General features: G+C 42.3%; 1 protein-coding gene across 1 annotated transcript in view; it reads right to left on the minus strand.

The window, feature by feature from the left end:
* Positions 1-1,613: 1,613 nt before the first annotated feature.
* The window catches only part of ITPKA (inositol-trisphosphate 3-kinase A), a 39,198-nt gene continuing 21,891 nt past the window's right edge, over positions 1,614-18,920 (minus strand). The window contains exons 2-7 of the mRNA XM_035539672.2: positions 16,365-16,461; positions 14,268-14,481; positions 12,343-12,547; positions 7,699-7,800; positions 6,581-6,652; positions 1,614-5,894 (exon numbers count right to left, since the gene is read on the minus strand). Of these exons, the coding sequence (XP_035395565.1) occupies positions 5,691-5,894; positions 6,581-6,652; positions 7,699-7,800; positions 12,343-12,547; positions 14,268-14,481; positions 16,365-16,461 (894 nt within the window). The 3' untranslated portion in view covers positions 1,614-5,690. The remainder of the gene's footprint in view (positions 5,895-6,580; positions 6,653-7,698; positions 7,801-12,342; positions 12,548-14,267; positions 14,482-16,364; positions 16,462-18,920) is intronic.

Consider the following 18,920-nt stretch of genomic DNA (forward strand, 5'->3'; position numbering starts at 1 on the left):
ATACTACAGCCTTCAATTCCTACAATTCTGAGACTGACCGTTCATACAATTACAGATTTTATAGTGCCCAAATTCTACCATTTCAAAATACCATTTGCTTCAAATTGTTTTTTTAGGAGATACACCTAGTGCATAATGAATGAGTTGAATCCATATCGTCAAAGTTAGTGTAGATTACTTTTTCAATTGAAAGCCAAAAATGATTTTTTTTCCTAGAGAAATGACGTGAGCTGTTGACTGGGATTAACTCAGTCCTGTACTCCATATGAGAAGTCTTCCAACAGTTCCCTGCTGGAGAATCAGCCATCTGTAGGAATGTAATACTTTTTTCTTCCTGTTGGGTGTCTGTGTTTTAACATAGTCTATCTAACGACTTATTTTTAGATGTATGTATAGGTGTTTTTTTCTTTTGGATTTTAGTACTTTATTTTGCTTCATACAGCCTCATATCTACTACCTTTTAAAGAGGACTCTATAAGAAAAAAGATGAAATAATATTGCAAATTTCAATTTGCCTTTCTCTTTGCATATTTGTTGATACTCTTGCTTCCCATTTCTTTATTTTTTCTCTCATCTACTTCAAGTGTTTTGCATCTTCATTTTCCCTTTAAGCAGACAGAACTTTTAACTGTGCACAGATTTAAGGTGTCCCACTTGTTCATACCCTTTTCCTGAGGTAAGTTCTCTCCTAATTTCCTAATGGGCAGTTGCGCACTAAGACAGCTTCAGAAGTATAATTAAATAGTTACAGGCTTTTCCAAGTGTAACTTATTCCACCTCCAGTACCCTTCCCCCTCCTTACCTGAAATAGGAGAGAATTGCTGGGAATCCGGTCTTCCCCAAAGTATTTGCATCTCCTCAGCTGTGTCAGGCAAGGCTCACATTTCCGCAGTCCCTTGAGCAGCAGAATTATGCCAGACCCGGCAGACATGGGCTCGCTCGCCCTGTTTCTGGCTGCCTACTGTTTCTAATCTGATGCAGGGACCTTAGGCATGGTATCACTAACATGTCAGTCTCATCACATGACATTTTCACTGAAATGAACTGGTTTTGATTTGTCATTACCTCTGAACAATGCCATACTTCTTGCCAACTTACCTTTTTGGGTGACTACTGTACACAAGGAGATGACGAGCCTGCTTCTATGCAACTTAAAGTTGGACAAATGTACACTTTATATTTGCAACACAAAATAAAGAGACACTAGTGGTGACTACTTGTTTCCCTCTACATTAAATACACTTTGCACACAGGTAAGAGAACATGGTCTTGTTGAGAAACGTTGCCAGTCCAGGAGGACTGACTCCAGGAGCAGGGCACTGCTTGCTCCCTGCTGCCACACAAGACCGCCCTGTGAAAGCAAATGCCCTGAGTGTGCAAAGTGCCTTTTTCTGCATTATTTTTAAATATACTGGAGGAATGGGATTCTTGAGACAGAACTTACCTCTATGGAAGCTGTCAAACGGTGTGTGGACTGGGCTCTGAAGCACGTGTTCCAAATAGTATTGGGAACCAAGTTCCAATGTTAGCTTCTAAAGGTCTTAGAACCAGTTTTGTTTTAGGAAATATTGGATGCTAAAGACTAGAAGCAGTCTTTGCCCTTTTTTCCTTCAGTCTCATTTATTTATTAGCATACACACTTCAGAGTAACAAACAGTCAATACAGTCAATGTCAAAAGTGACCATGGTCAGCATTGCATTGTAGTGTTCAGAACAGATGCACTGTGGATGATACAGGCCATTTGATCTCAGTACCATAACAAATAATAACTACAGCAATAAAAAAAAAAAAAGCAAGAGCCCTCTGAGATACTTAATGGTTTGGTCCAACTCCCATCGAAATCTTTCCCTATCATAGGAACTAGATCAGATGGTAAGTGAATATTCCACATGTATAAAATAAAGAGGGATTTAATTTGCATCACTTTGGTTAAATTTAATCCAAATTTATATCTGGGGGGACCTTAACACCTATCATTTAAAAACTTATCTGATGTATTTGTTTGTTTATTTCTATACTGCACCTTCCTCCAAAGAATCTCACAGCATCTTGCAAGCAATAATGAAATACAGCCTCACACCATTCCTGTGAGGTAAGTACATACTATTCCCATCTGTAAAATGGGAACAAAACTGAGGCCTAGGATAGTTATCCAAGGCCAAAAAGAAAGCCATTGTCAAAGTTGGGGAAGAGAAGTCTTACTGCTAGATTCACACAGGCATGCAGCAGCTACGGTACTGAACGTTGCTGCATCTAACTAGTGAGTTTAATGACCTTGGTGCCTAACTCAGAGGTTAGCTGCTCAGCACCAAGGTGCCTCTGGACCAGCATATCTTAGCATGCTGTGGAAACGCATGTGATTTCAGTGTCTCCAGAGTGAGGCAATAGCTCAGCAGAAGCATTAAAGAACTGTGTTCTAGACTTGTATGTGAGCAAGTGCCTTGGTTGTCATGCATCAGCTCTCGTACAGTAAATGCCTGTGCAAAGGCATCATGTTGACCCTCCCATAAATACAACCTTGTTCAAGGCAACTTAACCCATAGTGAAAGAAAGCTATGCTGCTTCCTCACAGTAGCACGTGAGTGTACATACACGGGCACTCTGGGACTTCTGATGTGAATCAAGGTATCTAACTTACCCTGTGATAATTTGCTCGTGAGTGCCTAGCCTCCAGCCCCTGAGAGCTCCAGTCCTCATTTGCAGTCCTACACTTGGCATTTGCTAATGGAAAGCTTCCTCCTTTTCACCTTTCCTGTAACAGCAGCAGAATGTTAGATTGTGGTTTCTTCCTTTCTAACCCTTTGACAAGCCAAAGGGCCATTTCAAAACAAACTTGCTAAAACTATTTAGCATTTAGAAAGGGTTTCCAGAGCAGGGACTGCTATAGCAGAGGTTTTCTATTTTCCTTACCTCTCCAACTACTGCACAGCAATAAAGCACTTCTCATGTTTTCCCCTAAGACTATATACTGCAAACCACCCTTTGAGGTGCTAGCAGCAGTCAGTTTTTTTGGAGCTACTGGTACCACATTGCTTCTACTTCTCTTTTAAAACTGGACATTAATTCTAAAAGTTTGTCTCAAAGTCCCAAATAACATTTGAGCACCAACTAACTTTTACCTTCTACATCCTCCTCCCACACCCCACCCCCAAAAATACGTTGCACTGGTACAAAAGTTCCATATATGTGATAACAAAAAAAGAAAGCATTCAACTCTGAAGAGTAATTAGGCAGACCACTAATGAATTGTATCACCTTAACAGTCTCATGTCTAACTTCTCTAGTTTTTTTTTTTTTCCCTCTCTGAAATTGCAGTCTTATAGACAAGGTCTCGTTATTAAAGTCCTCTCCTGTAGGACCCATTTACCTGCTTTTCCCTTTAAGCACTGCTAACGGATGGTTTGTTTACCTGTTGGCTGCAGGAAAGGAGGAAGATTTTTTTTTTTTAAATTAAGTGTATGAAAGTCATCACAGATTGATTTGTCATCTCGTAGCAATTTCAAAGTTAGGAGGCATCTGGAATGCTAATATGCATGCTTGCTATAGAAGGCTCACCACAACTTTAAAAAAAATGCATAAACTCTCTGAAACAGCTAATAAAACCTGAAAAAGTGGAAAACTCATTAGCATACTACCATGAAAATAAACTTGAGAAGGACTCTGGGAGACCACAGAAGAAACCTGTATTTGCAGTGAACTGCAAAAATTATCTGTTTCAAACAATTTCTGTTTAAGGATGCAATGTCTCCATGCCTCACTATTTCCTACAAAATACCCACTTTATGTCCTCTAACTTTCAGGCCACAATCAAGATTGAGTTTTAATACTGCTGTTTGTTTAGAGGTGATGAAAAAGTTATTAGAGCTGATCTCTTGGTACAGTAGTGTATTATCTAAAGTAACTCTTTTTTTAAGAAATTCTTTTAGGCCCTTCAATTTTAATTACAAATGTTATAGCTGCATTTCATTCCAGAGCTGGACTGTACAGGTGTTTGTTGTGGTTTTTTTTGTTGTTTTTTTTTTTTTTTTTTTATGCTCACAGTCATCGTTATTACTTGAAATAGCAGTTTCCCAAGGCTTGGAGTTACCTTCATATATCCTAAAGTTCTTGGAATCACATCCGAGTACAGGACACTGGCAAGAGAGAGCAATTTCTGATCAACATGCATTACCAGCTTAAGATGTTAAAAGGGAATTAATCAAATACTAATATAAGTCTCGTCCTCATTTTGGAAACTGCATTATCATATTACTTATATTAAAACCTGGAATGTGAGTGAACAGGTGAATACTGATAGTATTTATACTGCTAGTATTTAAAAAACTGTTCAAGTGGCTAGAGGCAACCAACAGCAATGGTAGGTGAAGCCATTAAAAGAAAATGCATCATTTCAGTATTTCTTGATTTTCATCTAACACTGACGTTGTGCCTGGGCCACAGTGAAAAAAAAAAAAAATAAGCACAAGTGGCCCTGTGATTCCAGACAGGGATTAGGGGATGTGACACATTGACATTCCTCCCCCCAAACTGCCCTGAGTTAACAGCTGATACCTTGGAGAAAGGACACCTAGGAATTGTCATTAGTGTAATGCTGTGAATGCAGAAACATTACCTTCCTGATCGCTGCTCCAATCTATACACTTACGTGACAGCATCATACTTGGGAACAGGAACATGGCCAAGAAGTCACCTCTTTCACGTGCATTAGAAGACAGTCACACTATGATCTGAAGAGATCACAGTGGTTGCTGGCTACTAGTGCGTGCAGATGTGTGCATGTGTATAGGGGTTTTAGCTTAAAAATAAATAAGCCTTGAAAAAAAACCCTTAGTTCCCCAGTCTGTGTGCCAGAGTGTTATTACTGATTTTCAGAACTGCAGTTCAGCCACAAGAGGCCAAACTTGCCAAGCTAGGCACTTTTCCAGCAGCCCACCCAGTCTGAAAGTCAAATGTTTTTGGAGACAACAGTCTGCTATTCTCTCCCTAGCGTATCTGTAATCTCCTGAGAGGCTACATAAAAAGCAAGGCTGTTCTTGGACAGAAGTGAATTGAAGCTAGGGTGGGGAGAGGACTGATCGACAGAAGTTACCACATCCAGCTACTACAAACTGTTGTCTCCCTTTGCTCCAGGTTTCTTCTGATTATCACCAATCTCCACCTTGTGCACACCTATAACACAATACAGCAGCTGTTGTTGGTCCAACCTATAGTACGCACAAGAGCAAGGAGACTTGGAATTAGGGAAAAAAACACTCCTGCTGGTTTCAAAACTATGCGGTTCCCTGAAAAAATGTTATTCCTACCCTGAATCCCCAGTCACTTGCTCTTGTTCACTAAGAGGTAATCTGGAGTCCCATCTGTTTGCCATAAATCAGAATCGTTCTGGTTTACCATACAGACCTCTTGACTCATGCTGGTGTGATTCCTGAGTATGGAGACCTTGATTCTCTGAAGACCAGCCTGACGTTAGGCTGGTGCAATACAGACCAATCTGGAGTTAGTTACTTAGGTTCACAGAGGGCTGATGCAAATGTCATTTTGATAACTAACTGCTGGGCTCTGGAAGCAGTTCCCTCTGCACTGTGATGACCTCAGGAGTTTGGAGGGAGTTAAAGAGGTTTCCTTCCGAGTGATTCCAGTAGAGCAGAAAGTTACAAAGCAGCCCTGTAAGTTTTGTGCCACTCTCAACTCATCTTTCAGTGATGCTCTCCAAGATGCGAATCAAATTGTCCAATCCCAACAAGTACCCGTCCTCCCTGTTGCCTTCTTGCCAGGGGATCCTGTGATCCAGTGTCTGCCCATCAGGGAGAAGGGTGGTCTTTCCAAAATCAATCAGCCACACATTGGCATTCCCACTGCCATCATGTACAAAAAGTAGTGAGCTTCCAACGACCTGGAAGGCAGATGGAGATGACGTGGTTAAAAACACATCGTTACGTCTCCCCTGTCACTTATGCCTCCAAGAAGACAACCTCCTCAGATGACCTTCTCACCTGGGACCATCAGACTTTGGGGCTGCACTGCTTGTACATTGACAATTTGCATGCCCCATTTGCATAACAAAATTGATCAATAACATAAACAGGTACCTGGGTGGCAAAAAGGACCCAGTAGACAGAGGGGAGAAAAGCAGTTTGCCACCTCACTTGGCAGCAGATCTCAGTTTGAGCGATTCAGCAAAAGCCAGTAACTACTTTCAAAGAAAGACCATGACCTGTGATTAATAAAATTGCCTCCAGTGACAAGTGGAAATCAACAAGGTAAAATAAAGCATTCCCACTGGAAAACACTGAAATTAGAGAAACCACAGGAAACTGGCACTAATAAACCATTCCCAACAGTGGCCCAGAGCTCTAAGTGCTGGGATGTTATAAAGTTGGAGGATTTATTATTCCTCAATGGGTTTAGTCTTCTGTAACGTTGTGATGGAGGCTTTGAGGTATCTGTACTGTTAACACACATGAGTTTTCTTCTACTACAAACTCCTTTCTACTAATGCAGGGGGCTATTCTGAAGTACATCTGAATGGTAAAATGAAGCAACAATGCACCTTCACAGAGCATTACACTCACTGCGCACCTCATGTCGCTTGAAGAAGTCCGAGGATTCAAGAATGATATGAATTTCCTGCAGACGCTTGAGGTATTTTTTCTGGAAGAAGAGGAGAGAAAAATATATAAACAGGGAGAGAATGAATGAGGATACCCTGCTTATGAGAATCAATATAATGAAGAGATCACACTAATTTTAGGCTAAAGGTCCTTTAAAACAGAGCGATCATTCCAAAGTTGATCTGAAAATACACTTCAGTAGGCTTCCATAGTGAAAGATCAGAATAGAGTTCCTCTGCTGCATGCGTTACACCAACTGTATTTATCTGTCTTGCTTTGGATGCAATGATACATCACCTGGATGCAGAACAGACTTTTTTTTTTTTTTTTTGAAAAAAGAGAGAAGTTTCAAGTAATGAAAAAATCTTTCAATCTACCATAGTAAGAAGAGAGACAAGAAGCTCCAAACATATTAGGGGGAAAAAAATTCAATGCATAAAGCTCTAGCATGCATGTTTAATGGTGCCCTGTATTACCAAGCATGCTGCTCCTGGAGAGCTAATCTTCCCTCATAATGCCATCTACATCACAGCAAAACACTGTGACAACCCTTGAAGTTCGGAAGACAGGAGACACGTTATGCCATCTACAACATGCCTGCTATGCTTCCCTTGAAAAAACATGAATTCCTGAATACACGAATTGCTCTTTGAGGCAAGCCTCACACATTGGAGCACTGCCAGCCACCAGTCTCACTTCCTGTCCCCATGCTCTGTTTTTATCTCTTCTCAACTGAATTCCGAAGTCACAAGTTCTTCTAACTTCTTCTAACACCCTGATACTTGCTTGGACAGCATTGTCCTTCTGGTGTATTTTACACTCAGGGTGGAGACTGGTGGCAAGCCACAAGCTAGCCTTTCCGACTTTTTGGTAGCATGAGGAACCCGAGGTTGGCATGGCAAGAGCTGCCAGGACGGGTCTCAGCCAACCACGTCTCCATGTCCAGTCCATCTGCTGAGAGGGACTGAAAGTCCAATCATTTTCCTCTTTGGTAGTTTAATCCATCTTGCTCATATCAATGGAAGTATGGCCCTCAAGCAAGTTGAATTGATCGAAGATTAGTCAAGCTGAAGAGTTCAGACTCACCAGAATAGTTGTGTTGCCCTCAATGAATTCCACAAAAACTTGGAGAACTTGCTCCTGTGTCTTTGTAGTTTTGAAGTTTGTGTTACATGTTCCATCTGCCTTCTGCAAAAAAAAACAGAGACAATTTATACTACACATATCACTCCTCTCATCAGTCAATCCTCTTGAACCATCAGCAGCAAAGCTCTCACTAACCAGATGAAAGTAAGTAGTCAAACAGGAAGAGAGAAGATAAAGCAAGCAAGAGGTGGAAGAGAAAAAATAAAAAGCTGATTGGATAACATTAAATGGCACTTCATTTCCTGTTGAGTGCAGTTTAAAAAAAAAAAGGCAAAACCAAACAACTCATGATATTACCAGCCTGCAGGAGGGTTTTCCTCACATCTCAGTAGTAGCAGTGCAAAGTTCAATGGGGCAAACCACAGTGACCTCTTTAGTTGTCTGCTCATCTAGCTATCTAGCTTGGTGTAGCCAAACCATGGCTGGGAGGTGTATGGGGACATTTTCAAACCCAGTTTTACTCACTTTTTTTTTCCTCCTCTATTTAGTTGGTTTTTGTTGTTTTTGTTTTTCACTGTAGAAACCAAAGAATTGTGGTTAAGACTCGGTTCCTTTGCACATTAATATGACCTAGAAGTCACAAAAATTGAAAGCTAGCTCCAGATAAGAACAACTCAAGATTTGCAATGGAAGCAGTGATACAAATGCTAGAAGTGATGAGGCAGGTGTGTGAATTTTGGCAAAGAACAGTGTGTGAGCATGCCTGTACCTGGCTGGGTCCTGGAGAAATTCAGAGTATTTTTGTGCTAACAATTCAGCTCAATACAGAAGCATCCTGCTATTGAAAAAAGAACCTAGTCTTCTTGTGTGCTGGCAGCGGCCAGTTTGTGCTTGTGAGGCTACAAGTACCTAAGAGCAGCACGTGAATCGAAGACATCTGTCAACACAGACTATATGAGTATGCACTTCCCTAAGAACAAGCCTTGTGTCAAAAGACACTAATACAAGCTCTAGGACATGCATGTAAAATACTGTAGTTATTGCAGCTGGTAGCCCCTACCCACCAAAAGCCTGCAGAATTATCAAATCATATTCTTCTCTGTTGTATCAGTCCAATGAAATCCCTGATAATTCCATAATCACTCATAATCCCTCATAGTTTCCATAATTCCATTATAGGAGTAAATTAATAGGTCGTCAAAATATGCTCCCTTCTACACGTTAAGAGTCGCTGCACCAAAACTAGTTAAATTCAGCTCTGGTCTCAGCAGGTGAAACGCTATTTATTCCACAGCAGAACTGGGACTTCTAGTACATACGTAAAAAAAAATCCAGTAGTACTAAATTTCCAGATTTATCATGCAAAGAATGAACTGACTGAATGGCAAAGCCATGCAGAACAGCCTCCCACCTACCAGACATTTTAGCAGGAGAATAAACAGAATTTTATTCCAAGGCTGTGGACCAGATACAAGTGTGGCATGTCAGCCTGATGAGATGTGTAAGTTATGCAAGAGAAGTTCAGCAGGTAGGCAGAACAAGTTAGGAGCCATCTGATCTGATGTACAGTAATACTCAACAGAACATAGAAATTTGGAGGTTAGTCTGATGTCTCGTATCTCTTCTCTGGAGTAAGGTTATTTTAAAATAATCTCTCCTCATGCCCTAAATCCTAGAGCAAAGTCTGGAAGAGCTGCTGTATTTTCCCTTCTATTCCTATGGTGGTGTTGTTTTTTTAAACTGGATATACTAGTTGCTTCTTCCCTTGTTGTTTAGAAATACTTTCATGATTTTGTTGCTTTGAGTGGTTGGCAGGAAACATAATCGCTGCCTGTCTTTTCTTGCTGTAAACATAAATCCTGGCTTTGAACTGCACCATCCTTCATATTCTGTATGAGGTCCTTGCAACAGCTCTGGGTGTACGTGACCCCCAGGAGGTGCTTGCCCAACTTGCTCCTCGAAGCCATACTTTTGTCAGCTCCCGCATGTACATCCCTGCACGGCGGAGCACACTGCTACGCAGTCCAGCTAGGGGCCGCTTGCAGCTCTTCTCACCAGATGTGGCAGTGACAAGGCTGGCAGGACAGCAGGTCTGGCTGCTCCACAGGATATTGCTACCTATCTTAGCCTGTGTGGTATTGCTCAGATTACTCTGCAGACTTCCCTTAAAGGGCTCTGGGTTAAGGTTGTGACCTAAATGGATTTAACAAAGAGTAATGAATCAAATGTGATGTCCTTCTGGGCAAATGGCTATCCCGGCTGACATCTAAAGGAATGATACCAAAGGGAGAAGTAATTTCCAAAACTGCACAGAGATTCACTGACAGAATGGGAAGCAAGAACTCCTGATTCTCAGCCCCATGCGTCTCTGCTCCTCAAAACTATTAGTTTACTGTTGTAGAGACAGCGTTAGCGAGACCAAGCCTTCAGGCAGTCCCTCTGAGAGGAAACCTGCATTCTGAACCTCATTTACAGGGAGCCACTTCACAGAAGGGCTTCTATACTTTTACCTTCTTTGCTTCTGCTTCTTACCCCAGCAGCCACAGGACAGGAATATTCTTGAACAACCACACAACGTATCTGCTGACCTAACTCCAGGAATTATCAGCATACTCAGGGAGGACAACCCCTTTTTCCCATGAACCAGTCACTGGCATTACAGATCCTTATAGGCTTTCCTTTCAAAATGGGGACCTTCACAGCAGAGTTTTGCTGCTCTGCAAATATACAGAACAGGATGTACAGTTCAGCTCCTGTGACAGTGCTGGAAGTACTGACTAGCTGTGTTGCTTGAACAACTTCTGTTGCCTCTTCTCCACATACAAAAATAGGAGAATGATGCCTAGATCACTCATGACAGCATAGAAAGACAGTCAAAAAGGTAATGCACTGGAGTACTCCAAAGCACCTCTTGTGCTTAAAACAGGATTAAGTATTTGTGCCCTGTTTTACACAGTTCCAGCATTGTCTTGACAGAGGGAAATACCATGCAGTCTGTGTGCCAAGTGCTCCTCCCCACCTCTGACAGACAGCCAAATCACAAAGAACAAGACCGGAGGTTTTACTGGAGCTCCCTTATACTCCCTTAGCTCAGTCACTCTTCAGAACTCAACATAAATCTCTAAGTCCTCTACACTGATCAAAGAGCTTCTGAACATATGTAAACGGTCCTGAGATCATCTGGGTTTCTGATTCCATTACAGAGAGCATCGAAGGGCTTAAGTGGTACAGGATTAAAATAGGTACCATGATACATCATTAGATGGCTAAAGGGTAAGACAGAAAGAGTGTTTGCTGAACTAAAGCCAGATCATCTCCACCCAGACAGTTCCCACATGAGAATGCCTGTGCCTAACAGTCAGGAGTGGGTGGCACAGCATACAGGGGGCCAGCACAGCATGAGCTGGAAGCACTAGTTCCTGTATCACAGCAGGAGAATCTGTGAATGAGGAAGGGAGAAGACAACACAGGGAAGCAGAGAAGAAAGGGGTGGTTAAAGAGCCTCTGCTCTGCTCACGAGCCTCACCCTCTTTTATCCCTTTCTTCTTCCTATGTGCTTGAACAATGAAACAGAAGCAAAAGTAATTCAAATTATCACTTATGACATCCAAACATACCTAAGTTAAACATATATGCTGACAATGCACAGCTGTGCTCTGATGACCGTCCTGAAAATCACACAGGGTAACCCACGCTAACATCTTCACAGCCACTGGCATGGGCCTCAGCTAGCAAGCATTCATCCAGGGCTGAGGCAGGTTTGGGCAGTCCTCACCACGCTCCGTGCTGCTACACGTATCCCGCTATCAGAACGCAAGCACACTAGTTTCAGGCTAGCTGTGACAGACCTATGCAAGCAGAAGGCACTTCTGTTATATCCAAGTAACTTAGTGGGGTTGCTGATATTCTAAGTGTAGGTCCTGAGGGCTTCTGGACAGGTACCTGATATTGCCACAGGACACAACAAATATAAAGAATTAATGGGTAGGAAAGAAAATTGCAAAGGTACTTCTGTGTCTGTAAGGTAGTATCCTAGGAATGGTCTAGGGACACAAACTCATCCATTAAGAACAGCAGATGGATTTTGTTGATGGACAAATTTTATCTCTGTTTTTTTTTTTTTTGGCTTTATTTCAGCCCATCTATACTGGATATTGTCATGTACTTAAAAGAGGTTTCCTCTTTCCTAAGAATATCTATCTAATGTTTTAACATGCCTTGCAAATAAGCATAACTGGAACAAAGCCTCTTTACTGTGATTCACTTGGAATAAATATGTATAGTTTCTAGACTAAAAAAAAATATTACATGAGGAGAGGCAGTTACTTAATCAGTTCTGAATTCTTCCTTACGAGTTTGATTGTCTTTGTATATACACTGTGTACCTGCATGGCTTCTTCCTGCAACGTCTCTGTGGTTGAGCCAAGCATGGCTGATACACATTTGATGCTCAACTTCTTTGACACTACTCTGTTATAATTACAATCGATGCTTTAAAGCCACAGAACACTGAACTCTATGGATTCAATTAATGCATTTTTATGTAACCCTTTGGAAAACGCAGCTACTGATGCACACTCACATTTTAATTAATCAACATATCAAAGTTCAGTCACCAAGAACAGGCAAAAGGGTAATTATTACCTTAATCCCTTCGATTCTGAAGCCCAGGTTGGCACTAGAGCTGATTGTTTCCCTCCACTGCATGTATCGGGGCTTGGTGACAGCATGCTGGGCATTCTCCTCAGCTGTGGGAGCAAGAGGATCCACTTCAATCATTTTCTTGTACATGTCCTTACGCAGCTTTGGTTTCTCACGGGCTTTAGTCAGCTCCTCTTCCAGGTATGTCCTGCAAAAACATCACATCCCAACAGAGCTGCAATGACTTCCCCAAGCCTTTCTTTTTATAGCTTATAATAAACTAGCCTCAGGAGAGGTTGGCCAGAAAAGTATTATCATTATCCCAGTTTTGCCTATAAGGAAACTAAAAAGCATAGACTCACAACTGCACAGGCTTGTGCAGGGAAACTGTAGAGGGCATTCGGATTTCTGTCACTCACTTCCGTTCTAACTACACCTTTACTTACTGTTACATGCTATTATGTCCTGCTTACAGAATGGGAGAAAGCTGAAACCTATCCTGCCATGACATGCAACTGTATCTTCAGAGGACAGTTAAGAGAGATGACTTGCAATGAAATCAAAAGCAAAGAGGCCTGCTGAAGCCTTACTGTCTTCTCTCTCCTTGAGAAAAACTTCAGTTATGGTATTTTTTCATCAGGCCTCAGAAAGAAATTAAGGTTTTGCACAATGTATCAGACAGAAGGACAGAATCACTCCTCATATAGTAAAAAGGAAAGAATAAAGAAGATTATCTGAGGAACTGTAGCTCCAAACACAAAGAAGCAACTAAGGAAAGGAAGGCAAAGGGTGACAAAATTTCCACATTTTGCTGTTATCACTCAACCCCATTAACCTGGCAGCCATTACAAAGGCACCATCCATGTTCTCAGCATTCACTGGACTCTGAAAGCTTGCCTCTCTCCGCAAAGTTCGCACTTCATCAGGTGCCTGGAGTGTACTTTCTTCACTATGGTGTGAAATAAACAGGGGTGGTGTTTAGGAGTTGCTGTCACCCGTTATCTGAGTGTCAACTGCTTTGAATACAATAATGTACTGCTGACAAATCTTTCTCCTCTTTCTTCTGGGTATACCAGCACTACGCATTTCTACTCTGATTTAGTAGACAGCTCACTTAAGGTTCTACATCTATTTGAAAAGGCTTATCTGCACTCCTGTAAGTTGAGTATTTCATTTATCTCAGTAACTGAGCATCTGACTTGGCACCCAGAAGATTACTACATGACAGTTTCTACGTCTCTATACTGCTACTTCAGACTCTCAACAGATTCCTTCTCTATTTGTTATGCTTAGATAACATTTTTGAGGTTTTCTTCTCAATCATACATAAGGAAAAAAGAGAAGCTAAAGAAAGTGAGAATCTGGAGAACAAGATGATAGCATCATGCAGATGTGAGAGCAGGGAACAACACAGTCAGTACTGGGCAAATGATCAACACTTCTCTACCGAGAAGATCAGCATGACTGAAGACTCACTCAAGCTTTGGAAATAGGCTCTCTCACTGGTATTCAGTCATTCACATTTGCAGGCAGGAATTACTCTTGGTGGCATTTTTTGAATCACTGCATACACAAAGATTAAATGAACTGGCAGTGAGCGAATCATGTCATTTCTCCCCATGTATTTTCAGGCCGTTTTAGAGAAACCTCATCCCAAATCCCTATTGAAAATATCTTGATGTGGGTCATTTTTGAGCCTATTGATCACTCTGTTGCCAGAATCCAGGTACAATCAGGCACCAGTGGGACATTACTCTCCTCAGGTTGTCCAAGCCAATTGCCAAACCAACAGCAGGTTGTCTGGACTGAATCCCAATGCTCCAAAACAGTTACTAAACTCCTCCAGACAAAGCACAACCACATGCCCCCTCCTTTTACTTCCTTCAAATGCATTCAGGTTAGAAAGCAAATTCTCTTTCATGCCTCACCTGATCCCCATCTTACAGTCCATCACACACGGCCCTTCAAAATCAGTAAGCAGGTCATCCAACTGAATGTAGCTCTCTCCATCTCTCTCCACCACACCATGGAAGCAAGGGACGCAGGAGCGTAGTGGGTCTTTCATCAGTCGCTCAAAACACTCCTTTTCATTCTCTGAGAAGCGTTTGAGAATCTTCCCGCTATCAGCTGCCTTGAAACTTCCTAAAAAGAAAATCGAACACATGCTGAAAAGCCTGGCCTGCAAAAGGGAAAAACACCTTCCCCCACTACTCCAGCCTCATCTACCTCGGCAGCACGACACCAGATAAAGGTTTTCCCTGAACAAAAAAGATAACATGCTTCTCGAAAAATAAAACACTGAGGACAAACATAACCATTGGCAGTGAAAGTCTGTTTAAATATGTTCCCGTATCAGAATTTATAGCTTTAAGGAGTGCAGCTGCTCCGGGCCATTTTTTTTTTCTTTTTTTTTCTTCTCCATGCTAAACTCTTTGTTGGGATATCAAACATTGCTATACTCATTAAAATGCACAGGAAGAAGCCACAGGCCAGACTTCTTTAATGCTCTGATGGGCTATTTTAAAGCTGCATAACACTGACAGCGTTGGCTTTGTCCTTAATCCTTGTGTATGATATACCTGCTGAGTGCGTACGTACAAAAGCAGTGCGGTCAGCGATCATTAAACAGCCTCCAACAGGCCAGAAGCCAAGCAGTGCCCTTTCTACACACACGCTGTGACTGCACATGTGTGTACCCTCAGGCACTGCGTCTGCTCTGGGGAGCCCCGCTAATCCGCAGGTAGAGCCTGCAGTGCGATTGTTTTTACAGCCCTGGGTCCAAATGACATGCAGTACAAAGGACAGAGTCTGCATAGGCTGAGATTGGCAGTCATCACACTACAGCTGCAGAAGGTGCTCGCCTGTCCTGCAGCCTGCCAATAACATCGGAGAAAAGTACACGTTTCATTCAGAGGTACCCTTTAATCTACACAACATAAAATAGGCCCCAAAGTAGGGCCTCATTAAACCTGAAGCTAGCAATGCACTTTTATCACAGCAGGATCCTTCGGCCTTTGCAAACTGGTTCCTTGCCAACAAATCCTAGAACTAGCACTGCCTCAGCACAAGGGCTAGGGTGGTGATGGCCCAGGTTTTACTTTAGAAAGAACTTGTCGTATCAGAGAACAGCTGGAAAAATGGTGGACTAAATGCAACCACAGAAAACTAACTAAAGCGAACCAGAGCGCTCTCTCTCCTAATCAGATTCTAGTAACTCCTCAACACTCCTCTTCCACCCTACACAAGCCCCCAGAAGGGTTATGATTACGTCCCCATCTACCATTCTACAGAGACCAAGCCAACCCCACACACACCGATGGAAACTGCAGTAAGGCTGGGTCATCTTGGCACTGTGTGATACAGGTTAGTCCTACCAACACCCCTGTGCAAATGCAGCTACTCCATTTCTAGGACTAAATAAATCTCTCTGCACAGCATTGAAATGCACCATATTAGTGCATTAGCATATAAAGAGGTGGTTCAGGTACTGCATTAAAGCACGATGCAGCGTAGGTGCCTGCCCACATGTGTACTAATAAACCCCTCACTAGCACTTTACGAACAAGGGCTGCATAGGAATTAAATGAAGCATGAGAGAAGCAAGCCTAATAACTCCTCTTTGGTTTCTTGTTTTTTTCTGTGTGTGTTTTTTTTTTTTAATCTTAACAATGAAACTAATCTTACATGAGGAACGCACTTGTTAACTTCCACTGACACAAAATTAGACGTAGCTGATTAAGCTGCTCCTTGCACACATACAATGAATAACGACAAGACTCACTAGGCAAACACCTGGCCATCAAGTCAGTTGTCCCCAGATTTGCTCTTCTCCCAAGGCCTTACATTCACATGGAAGGTTTGGGGTTGGTACTAGAAACCCTGTCCTTGTCAGGGCTGAGGCACATAAAGGCAAGGACAGCAATCCTTCCCGCCAGGGAGCTAACATAGTGACTATTTGGTCAATAAAAATGATCCCATACCACATTCCAGAGTCAAAACCAGCGAAGTTGTTATATTCACCTCACCTGTATGCCCAGCCAGCTGTACCCATGAGTAGCGTTTCTTGAAGGGGCTGATCACTGGTAAGTTCACCATGGTTTTAATAGTATTCCATGCCTTTTTCTGGAATGCAAAAGAAAGAAATGTTAAATTGGGCAAAATCTGAAATCCTGACATACCGTAAACGTACCACCTAGCTTCAAGCACACTGAATTGTTCCTCCATAATTTGTTAAGCGCTCAAAAGCGGAACCACAAAACAAACACTACGATCATCACTGGAAAAATATGCTCATAAAACCAGGAACAGACACGTAGTTAAACATAATGTCCTACCATCCACAAGAAAGCTACCTGGAAGAAAAGAAAAAAAAAAAAAGCACGCCATGCTGCACGTCACACTCCTGTTCTGAGCCACACCTGACCCTCTCCGTGTCTGAGTCATGCAGAGACCAGACGCTGAACCTACACTTACGCATGTTTAAGTTGCCATGAGACACGAACATGAGCAGTTTGCTGCTGTCAGCAATACTTCCTTTCCCAGAGGCCTTCAGCATCCCCTCACGACTAACAGCTTTCACCAAGGCAGCAAGTGAGTCTCACTCCGTCGGATCCATAGTAAACGCATCCCCAGTCAGGCTTGGAGCTCGCTCAGTTCCCTTGTAGCACTCACTGCCAGCGAGCTGTAGAATCTATTCCAGGTCATAGATTTTGCTGCTCCCTCCCCTCTTTCCCAACCCTGTTACTGTTTAACGAAGCTGGGCACAGCTCTGGCCACCTTGGCTGTCCCACAGTGCAGCTGTCTGGCTAGCGCTCCAGGCAGACAGGGAAACAGAACAGCTGCTCACAAACAGCAGCTGAGTGCTCCATCACAACGGCAGAAAGGTGAAAATAATAAAATTAGAAAGTGAAGAAGTCTCATGCTTTGAAAAAGAAACTTGGGCAAGTATGAACCACAGCCCACTAGCACATACATTACATGCTGAAGGACCCCAGAGCGTGTTACAAACAACAAAGGCATGCTGGTCTCTGCTGGTGCTAGGACACAGTATCCCATGGAGCTGGTAACGGTGTGCAATAGTTGTGCGGAACAGTTTAGTGCTGATTTTTTTTGCGCTGAGATCAAGCATAGCTGGCGGTTAGGCTGGATTTACGGAAGTGCTTATCAGTGGCCTAAGCAGGCATTATCAAAACCAATGGGAGGCATTGATTTCACTAAAACCAAGTTTAGGTCGCTGCTGTACACCCAAAAAAAATCACCTACAAAACAAGTATGTCTTCTCTAGCAGGAATATCAATGTGATGAACTAGATGATTCAAGTACCTTATTTTTACTATATTTTACACTGTATTTCTACAGCAGTGAAAGACATTAAGTGAAATTGCAGGTAAAGAGACACAGGCAAATGTAGCTCTCCAGATCACATTTCAACCTGGTCACCCTTCCCCAGATTTGATCAATTACACCAGGTTTCTTATATGGTTCTGTCTAGCAGCGTTGGTCACCATGTGAGGGCGAAACCCTGTGAGGCCTCGAACACACTAAGAGGATATGTGAACTCACAGATGCAACTGATCTTTCTTTTAGGGATTTATTTTCACGTGAAAGTTTTAAGTTATACTGCAATTTGACTTGACATAACAACATAATCTCCATATAGGCATGTTTATTCTGAAATAAGATCCTGTTTAACTTAGATTGGTTTTGAAAGCAGTTCAAGCTGAAATCACTGTTGGTCTGACACAAGTGTCCCGTGCAGCAGTAATGCTTTTCTAGACATACCATGCTAGTGAGAGAAAGCAAGAAAGTCCTGGATGCTTAAGAATCATGAATCACAGAAGACTTGGTTGCACTTACTGCAACTTCCCAGACAGCAATAGTGCTAGCTAAACTCTAGTTTAATACATCCCTTCTGCAGCTTTAAATGGCTCTGCAGGGGATTTCATATTCTGCATTATTTGCCTCAAGCCATTCCAAATTGCTACTGTGCACTGCTAACCAGCAGCTTAGCTCATCACAGGGCTAACTGCTACCCAGTGAGGATGAAAGCAGCTCTTGCATACCACTTGTAAGTGTCCCTAGCCTCCTTCTGGAAGAAAGAACAATGTCAATATTGTTGTTCAAGTAGAAAAGATTAAAAATGACTTTTGTATAGTCTATTCACCAGATTTAGCTGATAGCAGAAGCCCTTCAGTCTACTCTGCTCAGTTTCTGCTCCAGACAGGCAGGGCCCAAAGTTATTTACAGAACAATTGAAAGTAAACATCATTTGGAGCTGAAGTGATCCCTTTGAGTGCAAGTTCTGCCAAAATTTAAGTTTTTAGAGATTCCAGTCCAATTTTCAGGATTGCACTGCTGGCTCCCAAGCCAGGATCAACAGCGTTCTACATCCCTCCTGTAAAGATCCTATACTCATGACAATGTCCCACTCCTAACATACTGTATCGTGTCTCCCAATGATTTGTCATGCTGCTCTACCCAGAAATGATGAGAAGCACAGGTTTTCAAGGAATGCATGTCAGCTGTCAATGTACCACCACACTTTAGTGGCTTTCCCACCTCCTCCCTCCCACCTAGCCCTC

Source organism: Cygnus atratus, chromosome 5 (assembly GCF_013377495.2).
Source record: "Cygnus atratus isolate AKBS03 ecotype Queensland, Australia chromosome 5, CAtr_DNAZoo_HiC_assembly, whole genome shotgun sequence".
In the NCBI taxonomy this organism is placed as follows: Eukaryota; Metazoa; Chordata; class Aves; order Anseriformes; family Anatidae; genus Cygnus; species Cygnus atratus.